Below are 20,168 nucleotides of genomic sequence, written 5' to 3' on the forward strand. Positions count from 1 at the left end.
GGTGAAGCAGCCAGCATAATCAAAGACCCCACCCACCCTCTTCCATCGGGTAGAAGATACAGGAGCCTGAAGGCACGTACCACCAGGCTTAAGGACAGCTTCTACCTCACTGTGATAAGACTATTGAACGGTTCCCTTACACAATGAGATGGACTGTGACCTCATGATCTACCTTGTTGTAACCTCGCACCTTATTGTACTACACTTCCTCTGTAGCTGTGACATTTTACTCTGTACTGTTATTGTTTTTAGCTGTACTACTTCAATGCACTCTGTACTAACTCAATGTAACTTCACTGTTTAATGAATTGACCTGTACGATCGATTTGTAAGACAAGCTTTTTACTGTACCTCGGTACAAGTGAAAATAATAAACCAATACCGATACCAATAACAATATCAATACACTGATGCTTAGCTTCTGCGTATTACAAACAGTCACATTCAATTCGAACCATCAGAGAAGGATGTGGAGGCCTTGGTGATAGTTCAGAAGATATTTCCCAGTAATTTTCCTGGATTAGAGGGTAGGAGCTATAACGAGTGGTTGAAAAAAGTATTGATTTTTTTTCTGGAGACAGTGCACATGCGCCTTCGTTCTGCAGCTGCATGGCGCATTCCAGAAAGTCAATCTTGACCAAGTGCGCTGAGTTGGGGAATTTACGATGAAGGTTGCTTAGGAACAGTGCAATGATTCCAGTCACTTTTGAACACTACCGCCGCGTTAATGTTTAAACGCAGAGATAACATTGTGCACGATATGGTAACAATATTCTGAACCTTGAGCCTGAAATTCCAATTTCAGTTACTGTGAAGGTTATCTAGTTACTTCATGTTTTGTCGACTACTGTATAGACGTTGATGAAATTTGTTCCTTTACTTAATTGTTTAATAACAAATTGAACAGGATTTTTCTGCTGGAAATTGGCAGATTATTTTACTCTTGAAGATGAATGTGTTTTTTTTGTTGTTCAGTCATTGTAAAACCACACAACACAGTCCACCTCAAATTGAATTGATCTGCAAAATCACTCAATTTTATCATGCTCCGCAGTGAGGAAAAACGCTCTTTCCCTTGCTATTATTAGCCTTATCTTGATATGTCGATGCCACGGCCAAGAAAGCTCACGAGCACCTTTGCTTCCTCAGGAGGCTAAAGGAATTCGGTTTGTCCGCTTTGACACACACCAACCTTTATCAATGCACCATAGACCGCATCCTATCTGGATGCCTCACGGCATCTGCTTTGCCCAGGACCGCAAAAAACTGCAGACACTTGTGGACACAGCCCAGCGGGTCAAGAACACCAGCCTCCCCTCCTTGGACTCTGCCTTTACCTCTCGCTGCCTTACCGAAGCAGCCAGCATAATCAAAGACCCCAACCACCCGTGTCATTCTCTCTTCTCTCCTCTCCCATCAGGTAGAAGATACAGTAGCCTGAGTGCACGTACCACCAGACTTAAGGACAGCTTATACCCCACTGTAATTTTGACTATTCAACTGTTCCTTTATACGATGAGATGGGCTCTCAACACACGATCTACCTTGTTGTGACCATACACCTTATTGCACTGCAATTTCTCTGTAGCTGTGACATTTTACTCTGTGCTGTTATTGTTTTTACCTGTATTCCATCAATGCGCACTGAATTAACTCAATGTAACTGCACTGTGTAATGAATTGACCTGTACGATCGGTATGCAAGGCAAGTTCTTCACTGTACCTCGGTACAAGTGACAATAATAAACCAATACCAATAACAATAACAGACACAGTCCCAGCAATAGAATTTTTCGTACATATCGAGACTGCATATTCTGCGACAGAAACAAGGATGGTACTATCTTCAAAACTAGTATTTATTTGACTTTCATAGCTAAATGTTTGAAGAAATGTTAGTTTTCTGATTAATATTTGCACAACCGTTTCATTTTATACCATCTTTTCAAGCTGAGTTGCTGCCCTGAGTTACTGGAATGCTCCAAATAAAGCAGTAAATCAGGAGGTCCGGAACTATTGCACCAGGGTCCCAATGCCTTGTTCAAGGGAGGTTTGCTTTCTGACGGCACGGAGGGCACGTTTCCATGCCGGATTAATGGAACCGAAAATGGGAAAGCGAGGAAATGGGAGAGTCCTACCTCCTGGACTTGATTTGGAACAGTGACAAATCATAGTTTGGAAAGAAAAGCAATATTTCCAAAATGCTTTGATACTTGGAACCACATTAAATACTTAGGTGTTGCGACTGAATGTTATTCAGAACACAAGAGCAGACAATAACTGTGGTGAATTAAATAGAATATAGAAACGTCCAGCATAGGAACAGGCCCTCTGGTCCACGGTGTTTTGCCGAACTAATTAAATCAATGACGACTAATTAAACTAATCCCTTCTGGCGGCACATGGTCTGTTTCCCTCCATCCTCTGTCATCCTCCACCATTGTGTGCCTCTCCAGGTGCCTCTGAAACGCCTATATTGTATCTTGCTCCAATGCCACCCCTGGCAGCGCATTTCAGGCACCCACCACTCTCTGTGTAAAAGAAAACTTGCCCCGAACATCTCCTCTGAGATCTCCCCCCTCACACTAAATACATGTGCTGTATTATTGGACATTTCAGCCCTATTTTTATTAACCCATCGGGGCTCCCGCAGCCTTCGCCTCTCCAGATAAAACGTTTGTATATATTCTTCCTCTCCCTTCAAAAGGTTTTCAACAGCTCTCTGACAGAACATCCATCACTCCTTCTTTTCCGCAGTGACAATACATTCTCTGCTCTCATCCTCACACCTACAAGAACAAAGTCAAAAATCCAACATGATAGATTTCCGTTGAAAATCGTGCAACCAGTATTTTGATTTCACATTACCAAGAGATGGTCAAGACCGGAGCGGCTCAATGGGTGCTCTCCGATCTATATCTTACGTTACGTTTTTTAAAAAATTTTAGCCCCAAAAATGCAAGTCGAACCAAATTTGGGTTCCGCGGGTCATGGTATTTGCGGTCATATTTCAGACTTTACACAGATAATATCCAACTTGTGTGAAGGTCCAAATCTGAGAGCAGACATCCGCTGATTTAAAAAAAAACAAATTGGAAGGTCTGAATATAATATTGTTTTATCTGCATTGACGGTTAAATGAAAGAAAACCATCGTTATAGTGGAGGCCATTTGGCTCATCCTAACCATCTGTACCAGCCAAAATGCGTCATTTCACATCTGCCTGAGTTAATTTCCATCTGTCATTCCCTTCCTCGGTTTCCCAGTTGATGAACATTCTGTGAGTAGCGCAGGAAACCTTCTTCACTGGCCAGTGTACCACCAATTTTGATATCATCTGAAACTTACAGACACAGGCATTCTCACCAGACCACAACAGAGTGCCCCTCGCAGATCCCTCTGGCTCATTACTTGTCATAGGCCTTCAATTTGAAAAAAAATCTCCAAACATCCTCCTCTCACCAATTCAATTTCGTCTTCAAATTGCAAGTTCAACCTGTCTCCCATGTGATGTAACCTTCCGGACTAATTTACCCTGGGGGGAGGGGGCTGTCAAAGACGTTTATAAAAATCCACGGAGACAACATCTATCATCTGTCCTCGTCAATCTTCTTGGTCACATTTCCCAAAGAGAACAACCAAATTCATAAGGCATGGATTCCCACAAACAAAACCATACTGACGATTCTTAATCAGTTCCTGCGTGTCCAAGTGCTAATAAATCATCTCCCTCAGATACTCTTCCAACAGCTTTCCACCACTGATGTCAGGCTCACTGACCAATAGCCTACTGGTTTATCCCTCCCGCACTCTTAAGTAAAGGTACAACTTAGCTATGCTCCGATCTTCCGCAACCTCAACTCTGGCTAAAGAAGAAAGGAAAATTTCAGCTGAGGGCTCAGAAATCCACCCGCCCTTGTTTCCTATATCATTCACATACAGCTTTTAGATTATATGCGCGGCTGATGGTTACAGATATCCATCATGTCTCTCTCCCCACGTTGTCCAACTGCCACCAAATTTCGGGAATCTTTGGACTTGAATTCCAAGAACGCTTTGTTCATCAATCACCCCTGGGGATTTAGCATTCATTGTTTTGTGGGCTATGCTATTCCATTGCTCGGCACATATTGTTCTGAATCACGCACCGTCTTATTGTGATCACATCGTTCCAGCAAGTTGTTCGATTCAATATAATTCTTTGTGTGTACAGTAAAAGGATATTTACTTTTAGAATAGATACTTATTGTTTCACAGAGAGAGACTGATATCATTGAATATCATTTACTGGAAGCTGTTCATTATCAGATAACAAAGGACAAAAGTCCCTGCGAGGCCATTGCGATCATTTAGCACAATGATAGTCAAAGTATTGGTCTGAAAATGAGAGTTAAATGTGAGGAATACCATTTAATTCTGAAGTCTGTCTGTTTCTTTTCCGATGTTCTAATGTAGCACATTTGGATTCTTATTAATTTTAGCATCAAGCCGTTTAGATATAAACTATTAAACTCAGTTGGAGAACTTGCTTTGCAGGGCTGTTTTGCAACATTACATTGAATAAAGCGTCCTTTGAACACTCCCTGGTTAATATTCAAAAGCAAAGATAAGATCGTATACGATATGGCAATAATATTCTGGACTTTGCTCTAAGCTCCAGTCTCACTTTTGTGTGTGTATGTGGAGGGGGTGGGGGAATTCAGATTATAGAGTTAGTTAATGTTTCATAGAGGATTGTATCACTGTTGTTGAAATTGATAACGAGTAAATTACCGAGCTAGAATTTTTACTGGACGTTGGGAGGATATTATTGTCTGGAAATTAAAGGCGTTGGTTCTTTGTCCAGTCATAGTCAAACTACAGGATAGCGCTGCCTCATCTTAAATACCTCTGTCGAATCCCCATTGTATCGTTCCCAACAATAAGGCAAAACATCTTTTTCCACGCGATAATTTAACCTTAACTTGAAACCAGACAAAGCCCAATTGATGGAATTTTGTAAACATTCAAAACTCTAAAACAGCAAAGGGTAGCACTACCTTCACAGCCAGGGTTAACTTTTGTTTCACAGCTACATTGGTGTTGCAATGTTTCCATTTTTGTATCTGTTCTCATAGGTAGTTTAGAAAAGTTTGAGAATTTGCATAATCTTTTCCAGCGGAATTGCAGCCCTTAGTGTCCGGAATGCCAAAATCAAACAGTATATGAGGAGCTACGGAACTAGTTGTAGCGCAAGGGTATATGGAGACTGAAATTAGAAAGCTAGTGTGCCATAAAATTCTACCTCCTGAGTGTATATGGAATAGTGGGAGATCACAGCTTAGGAAGAAAAAAAGAATCCAAAACATCAGGGTTCTTGGAACCATATTGGGTTTCCAGGTGAAAAACACGGTGATGCTGGAGGAACTCAGCAGGGCCGGCAGCATCCGCGGAGAAAAGCAGGCGGTCAACTTTCGGATCAGGACACTTCTTCGGGACTGAAGATAGGAAAAGACGAAGCCCAGTATATAGGATGATAAAGCATAGCAGTGATAAGTGGACAAAAGTGGGCAGGAGTGGGAAGAAGGTGGTGGTAGGCAGATTCCGGTAAGCGATGATGATAGGCAGGTGCGAGGAAACATGAGAGAGGAGATGCACTGGGGGATGTATCAAAAATCAGGAGACAAAAGGGAAAAAAGGTAGAAATAAAAAGAGGACAGGAAAGGGAAGAAGAGAAGAAGCATAGTGGCAGTGGGGGGGGGAGTAGTGGTGAAGGGGTGGTGATTATATACAGTGGGAGAATTCAATGTTCACGCTGTTAAGCTGCAAGGTTCCAAGACGGAAAATGAGGCGCTGTTCCCCCAGTTTGCTCTTGGAATTCTCCTGGCAATGAAGGAGGCCGAGGATTGACATATCAGTGATAGTGTGGGAGGGGGAGTTGAAGTGACCGGCAATGGGAAGATGCAGATCGCGGTTACCGACAAAGCGCAGGTGTTCTGCGAGACGTTCACCTAGGTTGCGTTTGGTCTGACCAATGTAGAGCAGGCCACACTTGGAGCACCGAATGCAGCAGCTGATATCAAGGGAGGTGCAGGTGAGTTTCAGTCTCACCTGAAAGGACTGTTTGGGTCCCTGGATGGAGGTGATGGAGGTCGTGTCGGGGCAGGTGTTGGACCAATGGCGGGGCAGTGGAAGGTGTCCAGGGTGGGAGCGGGATCGAAGTGGGGGGGGGGGGTGGGTGGTGAAGTAGGTGTCGCAGAAGGAGCGATCCATGCGAAAGGCAAAAAGATTTACGTTCACTGTTGTATAGCCAGCATTTTGACTTCAATCAAGTGAATGATATCCAATGCCCACCAACACATGGAATATTCTCTGATCTTTAGCTTAAGTTCCTCCTGACACAACTGGATCCTCAAAGCGAAACTTGAATCAAACTTAGCTAGTGTGGTAATGCCATATGCGACAACCCTGTGGCCATTACACAGATAATATCCCATGCGTTGAATACCCAAATCTAGCGGGACTGTATCAGTTTATTTAAAAAAAAACAAAGTGAAGGTTTGAACACGAAGCTATCGCATTATTCAATAGAGTGTTGAATGAGAAAAAAATACTATCTTTCCAAAGACATTTGTTTAAGGCTATCTATTTTATTAACCCAGCTTTCCAAATCTGAGTCCATTATATTTTAGGTCGCGGCTTTCCGAGGTTCCATATGGGAAGTATTTATATGGGGCTGTGAGGGATTTGGCCTGCACCGGTCTTTCATGGTCTGAGTTCCAAACCCTCCAAGACGTGACTGAGAAGAGCTCAGCTCCCCTCTGTATTTCCTCTACCAATTATCCAAAAGCTGTTGCCCCGGCTATGGATCCCCTGTGCATGTCCCTCCTCTTATAACTCCTATGCCGTCGCACATGTTATCAGGCCATGAGACCGATCTTTCCTCAGTCCTTAATCACGAAGAAGCAACGCACACTAATCAGTCACAGACAGAGGTAAAAGTGAGGAAAGTTTCTTTGTAGATTTTGTTGTTATCGTCCATCCGACTTTGGTTCAGGAGACTTCAGTGAGCGGAGCCTGATGTGATGAGTCGAATTGCACAGTTAGAGCAGTGGAAATGGCAGTCGGGCCACTGGCATGCTCCGTTTGTAGGATGTGGGAAGTCAGGGAGGCCCCCAGCGTCACGGACGACTCCACTTGCGAGCGGTGCATCCGGCTGCAGCTCCTGACAGACCGTGTTAGGGAACTGGAGCGAGAGCTGGATGGACTGAAGATCATTCGGGAGGCTGAGGGGTTGATAGACAGGTGTTACAGGGAGGCAGTCACATCTAGGATGGAGGATGCAGGTAGCTGGGTAACCGTCAGGAGAGGGAAGGGGCAGTCAGTGCAGGGGTCCCTGTGGCAGTTTCCCTCAATAATATCTGTACCGCTTTGGATACTGTTTGTGGGAGGACCTACCAGGAGAAAGCCGCAGCGGCCAGGTCTTTTGCACTGTCGTGGTACAATTTGGTACCAATGACAGAGATAGGAAAATGGACGAGGTCTTGAAGAGTGAATAGAGGGAGATAGAAAGGAAAGTAAAAAGCAGATTTCAATGGCTGTAATCTCCGAATGGCTGCCTGTACCATGCGCCAGTGAGGGAAAGAATAGGGACACCTGGCAGACGAACGTTTGGCTGAAAAGTTGGTGAATGGGTCAGCCTTTCAGATTCGTGGATCATTGGGAGTTCTTGTGGGGAAGATATGACCTGAACAAAAGAGAGGGGTTACACCTTAACTCGAGAGGGTACATCGTTCTTTCGGGCAGGCTTACTAGAGCTGTTGGGGAGGGTTTAAACTGGGTTGGCAAGGGGATAGGAACGAGACTGTTCTGTCAGATGATGGAGCAGTTGGAGTAAAGGTAGAGGCAATTAACAGAGAGACTGCGAGGAAGTAAAGGCAGTGGATAAGGCATAAATGCAGTCAGTTGGATGGGTTTACTTCAATGTGAGAAGTATTAATAATAAGGCTAATTTAGAGCATGTGTCAGTACATGGAATTACGTTGTTTTGGCCATTACAGAGATTTAGCTGTCACAAGAGCAGGATTGGCTCATTGATATTCCGGGGTTTAGATATGTCAAACTGGGGAGGAAGGGAGGTAAAGGAGGGGGGAGTGATATTACTAATCATGGGAAGTAAAAGGGAGGATGTCGTGGAGGAATCTTCCACAGATTCAGTGTGGGTCGAAGTCAGGAAGAGGAAGGCAGCGATCACTCTATTGGGAGTAATCTATCGTCACCACCCCCCAGCCACCGGGACACCGAGGAGCAGATGACCAGGCAGAATTTGGAAAGCTGCAAATATAATAAGGCTATTATCATGGATGACTTCACGCTGTCTGTAAGGAGTTTGTACGTTCTACCGTGTCTACGTGGGTTTCCTCCGGGTGCTCCGGTTTCCTCTCACATTACAAAGACGCACGGGTAGGTTAATATGGGTTTAAAACAAGCGGCGCGGACTCGTTGGGCCGGAAGGGCCTGTTACCACGCTGTAAATAATATTAGAAAAATATGGATTAGCATCTCCTAAGTGCAAAAGTTTAGATGGGGTGGAATTTGTTAGGTATGTCCAGGAAAGATTCCTGACACAACACGTGGACAGGCCGACTCGAGGAGAGGCCATACTGGATTGAGTACTGGACAATGAACCTGGCCTGATGACAACATCTCAGCGGCCGTGCATTTCGGAGATAGTGACCAGAAATCCATGACCATCAGTGTAGCCATGGACAAGGATAGGAGCAGACCATATGGGAAAGTTTTTAATTGGGGCGTAACTTCGATGACATTAGGCAGGGACTTGAGAGCGTCAATTGGGGTCAGAAGTTCTCAGGGAAATGCAAAGCAGAAATATGGAGGTTATCTGAGAACTGCTTCTATGGGGTTCTGGATAGGTGTTTACCACTGAGACAGGGAAAGAGTGGTTGGGTGAACGAACAACTGTTGACAAGAGAGGTGGAACATGCAGTCAAGAGGATGTAGGAAACATACTTAAGGTTTAGAAAGCAAAATCAGACAGGGCTCTTGAGAAATATAAACTTGCCAGGAAGGATCTTAAAAAGGGACTGAGGAGAGCTCGAAGGGGATATGAGAAAGCCTCGGATAGTAGGATTAAGGAAAACACCAAGGCATTCTACACTTACGTGAAGAACAGGAGAGTGAGTGGAGAGAGGATAGGACTGCTAAAGGAGAAAGGGGGGAAACGTGTGCCTGGGGGGGAGGAGCTAGCGATGTCCTTCATGAATACTTTGCCTCAGTGTTCACCAGAGACAGTGACTTTGACGAATGTGAGGTCAGCACAGAGTAGGCCAATGTGCTGGAGCATATTGAGATTAAGGAAGAGTTACACCTGACAAAACTGAAACTACGGAAAAAATTTTAGCTTAATCCTTATCAGAAGGGCTTGGTAGCAATCATCTATGATTTAATTATGAAAATACGTCCAGAATCATTGGATTAAATTAAGAATGAACGGGAAGGAAAACTCCAGACATCGAAACCTACAGAAACTTGGAAGAAAATTCTTCACTTAGTTAATACATCTTCAATGTGTGCCAGACACCCGTTGATACAATTCAAGGTAATCCACAGGAATATTGATGTAAACCTCACCCTATCACTGCAGGTTTTAGATTACCAAGGAGAGTCAGGCCATTTACGGCTTCCGCTAACCGTATTATTGCCTTTAAATTAACGGCCAAACGATCTTATTTGCTTAAATGGAAGGATCCAATACCCCCTACTACTTTTCAATTGTTTTCTCAAACTATATCATGTTTAATCTTGAAAAAACTAGGAGTGGTACTGTTGATCCTTCGCTTAAATTTGAAGATATTTAGAGCCCATTTATTCAATATTTTCAAATGATGTAGATCCCTTTTCAATAACTTTCTAAGTTAGAGTAACGGAGTTGACGACGTAATATTTCTCTGTTTCTACTGAGAAATTTTGGCCCAGTCTTTTTGTTTTGTTTTTTGTTTTAAAAATTCTGTTTAGTTTATATTGTTTCTAATTTTTCTTATTGATTTGGGCTTTTTCCTTTTTTAAATTTATATAATAAATCTTTTTCTTTCCTTTCTTTCATATTATATTCATTGACTAAGAGATTGTTGGATCTACAGATTTTTTAAATATTTTATTGTTCTTTATGATTATCTATGCCATGATTGTTATCCTGATCTCTTTGTATTACATGCATAAACATTGATGTTATATATCAATCTGTATTAATTTTAGAACTAATAAAAAAGATTGAAAAAGAAAGAAAGAAAGAGTTAGGTTTGGAGTTTCTGAAAAGCATTAGGTTAGGTCGGACGGATAAACCCCAGGTTGCTCCGGGAAATGAGGTAAGAGATTGCTGGGGCGTTCAGGATGATGTTTGGGTCCTGTCTATCTACAGGAGTGGTACCAGAGGATTGGAGGATGGCAAGAAAGGTAAATGGGAATAATCCTGGCAATTATAGATCAGTAAGTATCACGTAAGTTGTTGGTAAACGATTTGAGAAGATTATTAGGGACACACACACACACACACACACACATACACACACACACACACAGAAAGATACAAGTACACACAATCAGTCGGACACAGACAGAAATACACACAAATACACACAAAAGCACACACACAAAGATACAAACGCATACGATCACACACAGAGATAAACACACAATCACACCCCCAAACATGTAGAAACACATAAATACGTAACATACCCAGAGAGAAACACACACACACACACACAAGCACACACACACAGAAACATACAAGCACACGCAATCGGTCAGACACAAAGAGAAACACACAAAAGCACACCATCACACCCATACATACTGTACACTGAAGCACGCAAATACACACAATCAGACAGTGAAAAGGTTCACACACACACACAAGCACACAAATACAAAGGCACATACAAACACGCACAATCACACACACAGAGAAACACACACACAAACACAAACACACACACACACACACACTGAAAAACACATTTCATAGCGTAATGTGGTAGGAAACATAGTATTCGCCGATAGCTGAAGGACTATTCCTTAACAAATAATGTCTTACTAAACTCTACGTGATGTTAATTTATCCACGTTATTAAACTACTCCACAGGTATATCATGGTGATAGTCTTGCTTCCTAATTTACCATAAATGTTCGACGTTTATTTCTTACCTTGTGTCGATGCTCCACAAATGACATTTCAAAAGACTCGGGCAAGTGAGCATTCTGGTCCATCTCAAATGTTGAACGCACCCTGTGCAAAGGTCAGTTCGTATCACAGTTGTAAAGTATAGACTTTAACCTCATCAGCCTTTCCACTACTAGTTGCATGGTACAAGTCACACACAGCTTAATGCTTAAGACGTTTCGTTTAGAATATTATCGGTGCTCAACATCTGAGGACGGCAAGTGACCAAGATAGCTCGGGAAGAAATGACAAAAGCAAGGGCATGGTGAGCACCCTGGGTGGAAGGTTAAAAATTTGGAATCATGAATGCCTTTGAATATCGGCTGTTGCTTTCTGCAGAATCAAACTCCGCATATTCAACCAACAGCTGCATTCAAATCGGCTTCGCTCATATCATTAAGTGAACGAGCAGATTTGCAGTTGAGGGAGACTTTGCCAACTCTATGATCCTTCAGGTCGTCAGGAGGCAAGAGAAGATTTATTTTTACCTGCAGTTAAGTGCTGATCTGATAGAAGGATTGAAGATCGTCGCGACAAACGACTAAAATTAAGACCTTTGGGCTCAGTAACTTCGTTTTCACATGGCTGAACCGACTCACACGATGGGTCAGGAATTTCAGGTGCAAAGGGGTAAGTTAAAAGGATATGTGAGGCTCAAGTTTTTTTTTCAGGCAGGGAGTGGTTGCTGCCTGGAATACGCTGCCAGGCGTGGTGGTGGGGGCAGATATAATGGAGGTGCTTAAGAGACTCTGATATAAGAATATGAATGTGCAAATAATGGAATGATATGGACATTCGGTTGGCAGAACGGATGAATTTTGTTCGACACTTAATTACTAGTTTGATTAATTCGACACAACATCGGGAGCTGGCGGGCCTGTTCCCGTGTTGTACTGTTCTGTGTTGTATGTACGCCATTTTAACCCGGGGGACTGGTCCTCCATTTTATAACCTCATGGTTGATCTGGCTGCATTCTGAGCTCAGCAACCCCCTTAAGCCCTGTCGAGACTTTGTACAATATGTACTCCGGATATTTCTTTCGACGGTGTTAATGCTAATTTAGCTTGGCCAATCTAAATATAGATTGAAGAGACTATTATTACATTTGTCCCCACCTGGTTATCAGGAATCTGCCTACCCCTGCTTTAAAAGTACACAAATATTCGGTTTCCATTGCACGGTGTAAGTAAGAACATCCCAAAAGTTCACGATCTGCACTGCTGAGGACAGTGTTTGTCTTCAGCGGGCAACCCCGAGTTCTGGATTCATTCACAACAGGATACTCGTCCCCCTCAGCCCTGTCAAGACCTCACAGGGTACCGCAAGTTTCAATCAGATCCCCTGTACTGAACAACAGCGGAGGAAATCTTGCCTATAAAACGTTTATTAATCTATCCTTGAATCCGTAATCCCTCTTTGCAGCAGATATTCTCACAAATCTTCCTCCGACGCATTCAAATGTCTTAAAATTCATCTTTTATTTTGGTGAGCAGTGATGAACACAGTGCTCCAGACAAGGTTTGTCCAATGCTTTGTAAATATGAGGCATAAATTTCGTACGTTCATATTCTCTGCTACTGTTGTTAAAGGCCGTAATTCTGTACATCTCGTTAACCTTTGTTAACCCACCGTACGCTTTCATTGATTCATCAACACACACATCCTCTGCTTATTTTGCGCTTTGCATCAGAGGATAGATATAAATTATTGTAAATGAGGGACAGCAATAAAATATTTAGGATGTCGGCACCGAGGACCCTAAAGTGGAATCTGTGTCGATTCAGCTATAAAACAGAATCTCGGGAGGGAGCTGTATATGGAAGTGAACACAGTGGTGGTCTTGGAGGGATAACATGAAACAATAGCTTAGATGTGCATGTTCTCAGGGTACAAACATAATAATGGTCACTTCAATCTGCATTTAGATTGGTCAAGCCAAATTAGTAGTAACACCGTCGAAAGGAATATCCAGAGTACATTTGTAATGGCCTCTTTGACACGCACAGATGATCAGCTGGAGAGCTGCCAATGCTGGATTGCGAATTGTCGAAATACAACGAAATCTCTCTTTTGTACATGATTCATTTGAAAATAAAACGTATTGGAATTTATCATTAGGGTAGCGAGTGAGGGCGTTGATTCCAAGATTAAGGTCCTGAACCGAGGTAAACGAAATTATTCTGGCATGAGTTAGGAGTTGAATATGATATTTTGGAGAATATTATTCAAAAGCTTTGACAGTGGCGAGACAATCAAAAACATTGGGAGAATATTCTGAGGATAAGAACAGGAAGATATTGTACACGAATGCGTCGTTGAAGAGTTGATGCACGGAGTAGGGTTTCAGATTTGTGGATCATTGGGATCTCTACTGGGGACGGTGTGGCCTGTAAAATAGGGTTACACCGAACTCGAGAGGGAAAAATATCTTTGCGGGCAGGTTTGCCAAAGCTGTTGGGGAGGGTTTTAAACTTGGTTGGCGGGGGATGGGAAGATGGGAGCGTCAGATCAGATAATGGGGCGGTTTGCGTAAAGGAAGATGCGATGTGCAGCGAGATTGTGAGGAAGAATAGGCAGCGGATATGTCATAAACGCAGTCAGTTGGAGGGGTTGAAATGTGTTCAGATTAATGCGAGAAGTATTAAGATTAAGGGTGATGAACTTAGTGCATGTATCAGTACATGGAATTGCGCTGTTATCGCCATTACTGAGAATTGGCTGTCGCAAGGGCAGGAGTGGCTGCTTGATGTTGCAAGGTTTGTATGTTTCAAAAGGGATGGGGATGTAGGTAAACGAGGTGGAATGTGGTAATGCTAATCAGGGATAATATCACAACTGTAAGAAGGCACAAAGAGCTTTTCTTGGTTGTAACGATGGGCCTTTGTAATGAATAAATAGGTAACATCGTGTAAAACCCAGGCCACTGAATCGGCCGGTTCTCGATGTAGGGTGATTCCGGGAAGGGTATAAAGTTCACACAACTAATCTTTCTTTCTGGGTCTGGTCTCAACACGAGTTCTAACAATTTCACTGCACCCTTTGCCAACGGACAAAACACGCCACGTTTGTTTTATACTTTCTTCTAGAAGGTAAGATTTATTTCCGTTTATGATAATTTAATAATATGGACAGGAAAGAACTGTTTCGTTCTGTTCGTAGTTCATGTTTTTATTTTCACCTCTGAACTGCTGACATAGTGAGACGATGAACAACTCTTCCCATAGCTCGAAATTGGCTATAGTTACAGCATTTGGAAAGACCGTTTTACCTTCAATGTGGTCGCCTGTGCACATATCGGTGATGAAATTAGATTCATAGAGTCATACATTCGTACAGTAGAGAAACAGGCCCTTCGTACCTTCACGTGCATGCCGACGCACCGCAGCAAATTCACTGATACCCGATTTGGACTGTGTCCTTCTATGCCTTGCCTGGCTAAGTATTTGTCTAAGTTCCTCTTGAAAGTAGTATCTGTATGTGATTCCACTATCTACTCTGACAACCAGTTCCAGATATCAAATACTCTCCTTGTAAACCAAAGATACCCTTTAACATTGCTTCCTCTCATCTTAAAGACATGCCATTTGATTTAATCTTCCTACAATAGCAGAAACGATTGTTACTATCTAATTTATCTACGTTTCTCATAACCTTATGCCCTCCTATCAGGTCGGGGGAAATTAAACCTCGTCTAACCCATTTTCTGTCCGTCATTAAAATCCTCCAATGACCAGCAGCCTGGTCATTCTCCTCTGCACTCTCCCCAGCACAATCACATTCTTCCTGCAGCTTGGCGACCAGAACTGCACCTAAATCTCAAAGTGAGTGTAACGGAGATGCGTTTGCTTTATTTTCTCATTAAGTTTATTTTTTTTGTGTCGAAATTGATTTCTGCATCTCCACTCGTATTGAAGAAAGTTAGAATTTTCTTGGCATTGTTTATCATATTTCAGACTTTGTGGGGCTTTTTTTGCGAATATTTTAATGGCAATCGTCAAGGAGCACGAGCACCTAAAGCGTCACCAGTGCAACCGGTGACTGGGGCCTTGATTCTAGATTTATAATTTCAATTAATTGTACCAAAGAAACGAAATATTTGAGATAAACCAACCAGTGGATTCGATAATCACAAAAGAAACCAAAATATCACTGTTGTATAAGAAAAATAAAATTATACCTTGCATGTGAACCATGTGGCGCGGAATATCACTGTTTCAAATTACACCGACGTTAGTCCAACCAATAGTGGTGACATCAGAATCAAGTAAAATTACTTCTTCATTATAAGCCGATTCCTTATTGTGATTACAACTCATCTCGCTGTTGTCATAATATTAATCAGGGAGGAAAGCTGTGTCGTTTGATGTAGGGAGCGAAGCACTGTGGAAACAAACTGATGGCGATTCACTGAAGGAACAGGGCAATGCAAAGGATGCGAATTTCAGATTAATGGCAAAAACTAACTAAAGAGGTCGAGAATGTATGGCGAAAAACGGTGACGTTTTACAACGTTTGTGTTATTCAGTGCATTTATTTATTTTATAAATTTGGAATAAAGATTAGTTGCAGATATGGTTGTTCAATTCGGCCAAATGTGAGATGTTTCACTCTGGTAAATCAAATGCAAAGAAACAGTTCACGATTAATGACAAGACTCTCAACAGTCTTGTTGCACAGTGGGCTCTTGGGGCCCTGGTTCATAGCTCCCTGAAAGTGGCTGCATGGATTAAAAGGCTGATGAAGAAGCCGGACGACATGCTTGCATTTATTAGTCGAGCTTCTGATTTCAAGAGTCGGGATCTTATGTTTCAGATTTATAAAACTGCAGTTCGGCCGCGTCTAGAGCATTGCACTCAATTCTTGTCAGCCCATTATTGGAAAGATGTGGAGGGTTGGCAGGGGAGCAGAAGAGGTTTACCAGGATTAGAGGCCATGTGTTATAAGGAGACGTTGGACAAACTTGGGTTCTCTTCCCAAGGGCGGCGGACGCTCGGGGGATTCCTGATAGAACTGTTTAAGATGACGAGAGGCATAGATAAGAGTTGACAGGCGGTATCGATTTCCCTGGGTTGAAATATCTAATACCAGAGGGAATGCATTTAAGATGAAGTGAGTAATTTCAAAGCAGATGTGCGGGGAAAGTTCTTTTTACACAGAGAGTAGTGGGTGCCTGGGATGCGCTTCCAAGGGCTGGTAGTGGAGGCAAATACGATAGAGGAGTTTAACAGTATTGGAGTATTGTGTGCAGTTCTGGTCACCTAGCTAATGGAAGGATATCAGTAAGATTGAAAGAGTGCAGAGGAGATTTACTAGAAAGTTGCCGGGTCTTCAGGAGTTGAGTTACAGGGAAATATTGAACAAGTTAGAACTTTATTCCTTAGAGCGTAGAAGAATGAGCAGAGATTTGATAGAGGTTTACAAAATTATGAGGGGCATAGACAGAGTTAATGTGAGTAGGCTATTTCCACCTAGATTAAGAGAGATAAGTACGAGAGGACATGGCTTTAGGGTGAAAGGAGAAAGGTTTAGGGGGAGCATTAGGCGGAACTTATTCACTCAGAGAGTGGTGGGAGTGTGGAACGGGCTGCCATCTGATGTGGTAAATGCGGGCTCACTCTTAAGTGTTAAGAATAAATTGGATAGATATATGGACAGGAGAGGTCTGGAGGGTTATGGACTGGGTGCAGGGAAGTGGGACTAGCGGAATAACGTTTCTGCACAGACAAGAAGGGTCGAATGGCCTTTTTCTGTGCTGTATTGTTCTATGGTTCTATGGTTCTAAGAGTCTCTTAGATTGGCACATTAATGTGGAGAGAAGGGAGGGATATGATCATTGTGCAGGCAGAAGAGATTAATTGAATTATACATTTAAATATGTACAGAGAGTTCGACATAACATCATGGACCGAAGGGTCTGTTCTTCTGCTGTACTGTTCTAAATCCTTAATCGGTATCTGAACGAATGAAGCAAATTGCATTGTTATTCAAATATTTATTTGTTTCTGAGGAGTTACCGGTCTTCACCGTTTGCATCATGTATCTGAAATCAATAAGAAGCTTCAGCGGAATGTCTCAGCACTCAAACAGAGGTAACACGGGATAAATATGGTATATTATCGGCGTACCTTTTAAAAATGCTGCCCAGTTGTACTGCCCTGCCATCATTTGTGTTTGGCACTCTTGACAGATATCACAAAAATGAGAAAGTGCGAGAAGGGCTTGATCCTTAATTCCGTCTTGTTCATGCTTCTGATGGGAACGTTTCCTGAAATATATGTGGCATCTCCGCTCACGAAATTTAAGCCTGAGCATGCAAAGTACAAAGAGGACCCCAAGGAGACGGCAGAACTTGCGGTGTTCCGCAACCGTGAATTGGGAAGTAAGTAGAAAAGTTACAACGACAAACACTAGTTCTGCTGCATAAATCTGTCTGTGCTGCTAATTCCCCTGAGTTGTTTGGGGAATCTAACTGTCAATTATTCTTTGCGCTTTATACAACCGCCTCAACACTTATTATTCCTTATACCTCCCTCTACCTTTGCGCTCTGCCTAGCAAGCAGCGTGCGTTCTCTTTCTACAGGAACCTTTCCATGACTGCTTCTCTGTTGTTGTCATCGTTCGACGTCACAAAGGCTGAAGTCGCGGAACTTCCGTCTTAGTGATATACGTGTGAGCCATATCGTTGTTGAACAGGGGAACAGGTTCGCAGGGCAGAAGTTCCCTAACCACTCCTATATATTCAAGTCCTGCTTTATGAGCATTTTATTTTTTGTGCTCTCAACGATTTTCCAAATAGAACCATAGAACCATAGAAATCTATAGTCTAGGTGGAAAGAGCCTACTTGCATTGACTCTCTCTATGGCCCTCATCATTTTGTAAACGTCTATCAAGGTTCTTCTCCGCTCCAAGGAATAAAGTCCTAACATGCTCAATCTTTCATTGTAACTCAACTCCTGGAGACCCGGCAACATTCTAGTAAATCTCCTCTGCACTTTATCAATCTTACTGATATCCTTCCTGTAGTTCGTTGACCAGAACTGCACACAATATTCCAAATTTGGTCTCACCAATGACTTATACAACCTCAACAAAACATTCAGACTCCTATACTCAATACTTTGATTTATAAATGCCAGGATGCCAAAAGCATTTTTTCACAACCCTGTCTACCTGTGACTCTACTTTCAAGGAATTATGTATCTGAACTCCCAGATCCCTTTGTTCTTCCGCACTCCTCAGTGCCCTTCCACTTACTGTGTATGTCCTCCCTAGTTCATCCACATTTCCCAGTTGTCAGAGACATTCAGACACCGTTGAAACACTTCAATATGATGCTTTAACTATTTTCTATGAGATAATAAACGTATGGTTTTCAATTATTAAATTGATTCAAATTCATGCTGATCAGTGATATCAAGAAGGTGCTAGAGTAATTAGAGGAGAAGAAAAATGAATAGAAATAAGTTCTATCAGTTTCCTTAGTCTAACTAAGTCAGACATAGATACGTTAGGCATCCAGGATCATTTTTCCCCACTGTAGAAATGTCAAATGCCACAGGGCGTACATTTAAGGTGAGAGAAGGAAAGTGTGTCCTACGCCTTGGGGTTTGTCCATCCAAAGTGTACCACCTCACACCTCAGCGGATTGAATTCCAACTTCAACTTTTCAGCAAAGCTCTGCATCCTATCAGTATCCCTCTGCAATCTTCGACAGTCCTCCACACTATCCACAACACCACCAACCTTTGTGTCGGCTGTAAACTTACTAACCATCCTTCTACCTCATCATAATTATCACAAAAAGCAGGAGTCCCAAAACATATCCTTGCGGGACACCACAAGTCACAGCCCTCCGATCTGAACGCACTCCCTCCACCACAACCCTCTGATTTCTACAGGCAAGCCAATTCTGTAACCACACGGTCAAACCTCCCTGGATCCCATGTCTGCTGACCTTCTGAAGAAGCCCACCATGTGGAACCTTGTCAAACCCCTTACTAAAATCCATGTAGACCACATCCACAGCACTACCCTTATCAATCTCTCTGGCCACCTTCTCAAGAACCCTATCAGGTTTGTAGGCAAGATCTTCCCATCACAAAGACATGCTGGCTGTCCTTAATAGTCCAGATTCTCTAAATGCTCCTAGATCCTATCTCTTACAATCCTTTCCAACAGCTTTCCCACCACAGACATAAGGCTACCTGGTCTTTAATTCCCTGGACTATCCCTACTACCTTTTCTGAATAAGCTGACAACATTTGCCACCCTCCAATCCTCCGATACCATTCTCGTGAACACCGAGGACTCAAAGATCCCAGTCAACGGTCCAAAAATCTCCTCTCTCGTCTGACGGAGCAGCTTGGGGAATATTCCGTCAGGTCCCGGGGACTCATATGTCCCAATATTTTCTAACAGCTCCAACATATCCTCTCTCGATACCTAAATGTTCTAGAACAATATCCTTACCAACACTGTCCTCAGCGTCATCAAGTACCCTCTCTTTGGTGAATACTGAAGAGAAATATTCATTGAGAGCCTCACCTACTTCCACAACTTCCAGGCATGCTTTCCCACCTTCCTCCCTAATCGGACCTACCTTTACTCTCGTCATCCTTCTGCTCTTCACTTCCGTGAAAAATGCCTTGTTATTCTCCTTAACCCTAATCGCCAAGGCCTTTCCATGTCCCATTCTCGCTCTGCTCAGCCCCCTCTTAAGTCCCTTCCTTGCTACCCTACATTCCTCATGAGCCCTATCTGATACATGCCGCCTGCACCTTATGTATGCTGCATTGTTCCTGCTAACTAGTTGTCCCGCCTCTCGTGTAACCCATGGTTCCTTCACCCTGCCAGTCTTTCTCTGCCTCGCCGGGACAAATTTATCCCTAACATCCTGCAAGAGATCCCTGAACATGGACCACATCTCCATAGTACATTTTCCTTC

General features: G+C 42.8%; 1 protein-coding gene and 1 long non-coding RNA gene across 3 annotated transcripts in view; one reads left to right on the forward strand and one right to left on the reverse strand.

Moving 5' to 3' along the window:
- Positions 1 to 6,609: 6,609 nt before the first annotated feature.
- LOC127566673 (uncharacterized) lies at positions 6,610 to 11,821 on the reverse strand. Its single transcript, XR_007955767.1, has 4 exons — positions 11,711 to 11,821; positions 11,207 to 11,288; positions 8,382 to 8,507; positions 6,610 to 7,265 (listed from the first exon to the last, which is right to left on the reverse strand). It is a non-coding gene; the product is annotated as an uncharacterized LOC127566673 (long non-coding RNA).
- Positions 11,401 to 20,168, forward strand: part of LOC127566669 (uncharacterized) — a 34,837-nt gene continuing 26,069 nt past the window's right edge. For both annotated transcript variants that reach the window (XM_052009192.1, XM_052009193.1), the window contains exons 1-2: positions 11,401 to 11,852; positions 17,411 to 17,602. In XM_052009192.1, the coding sequence (XP_051865152.1) occupies positions 11,804 to 11,852; positions 17,411 to 17,602 (241 nt within the window). In that variant the 5' untranslated portion in view covers positions 11,401 to 11,803. The remainder of the gene's footprint in view (positions 11,853 to 17,410; positions 17,603 to 20,168) is intronic.

This window comes from Pristis pectinata, chromosome 44, assembly GCF_009764475.1.
Source record: "Pristis pectinata isolate sPriPec2 chromosome 44, sPriPec2.1.pri, whole genome shotgun sequence".
NCBI lineage: Eukaryota > Metazoa > Chordata > Chondrichthyes > Rhinopristiformes > Pristidae > Pristis > Pristis pectinata.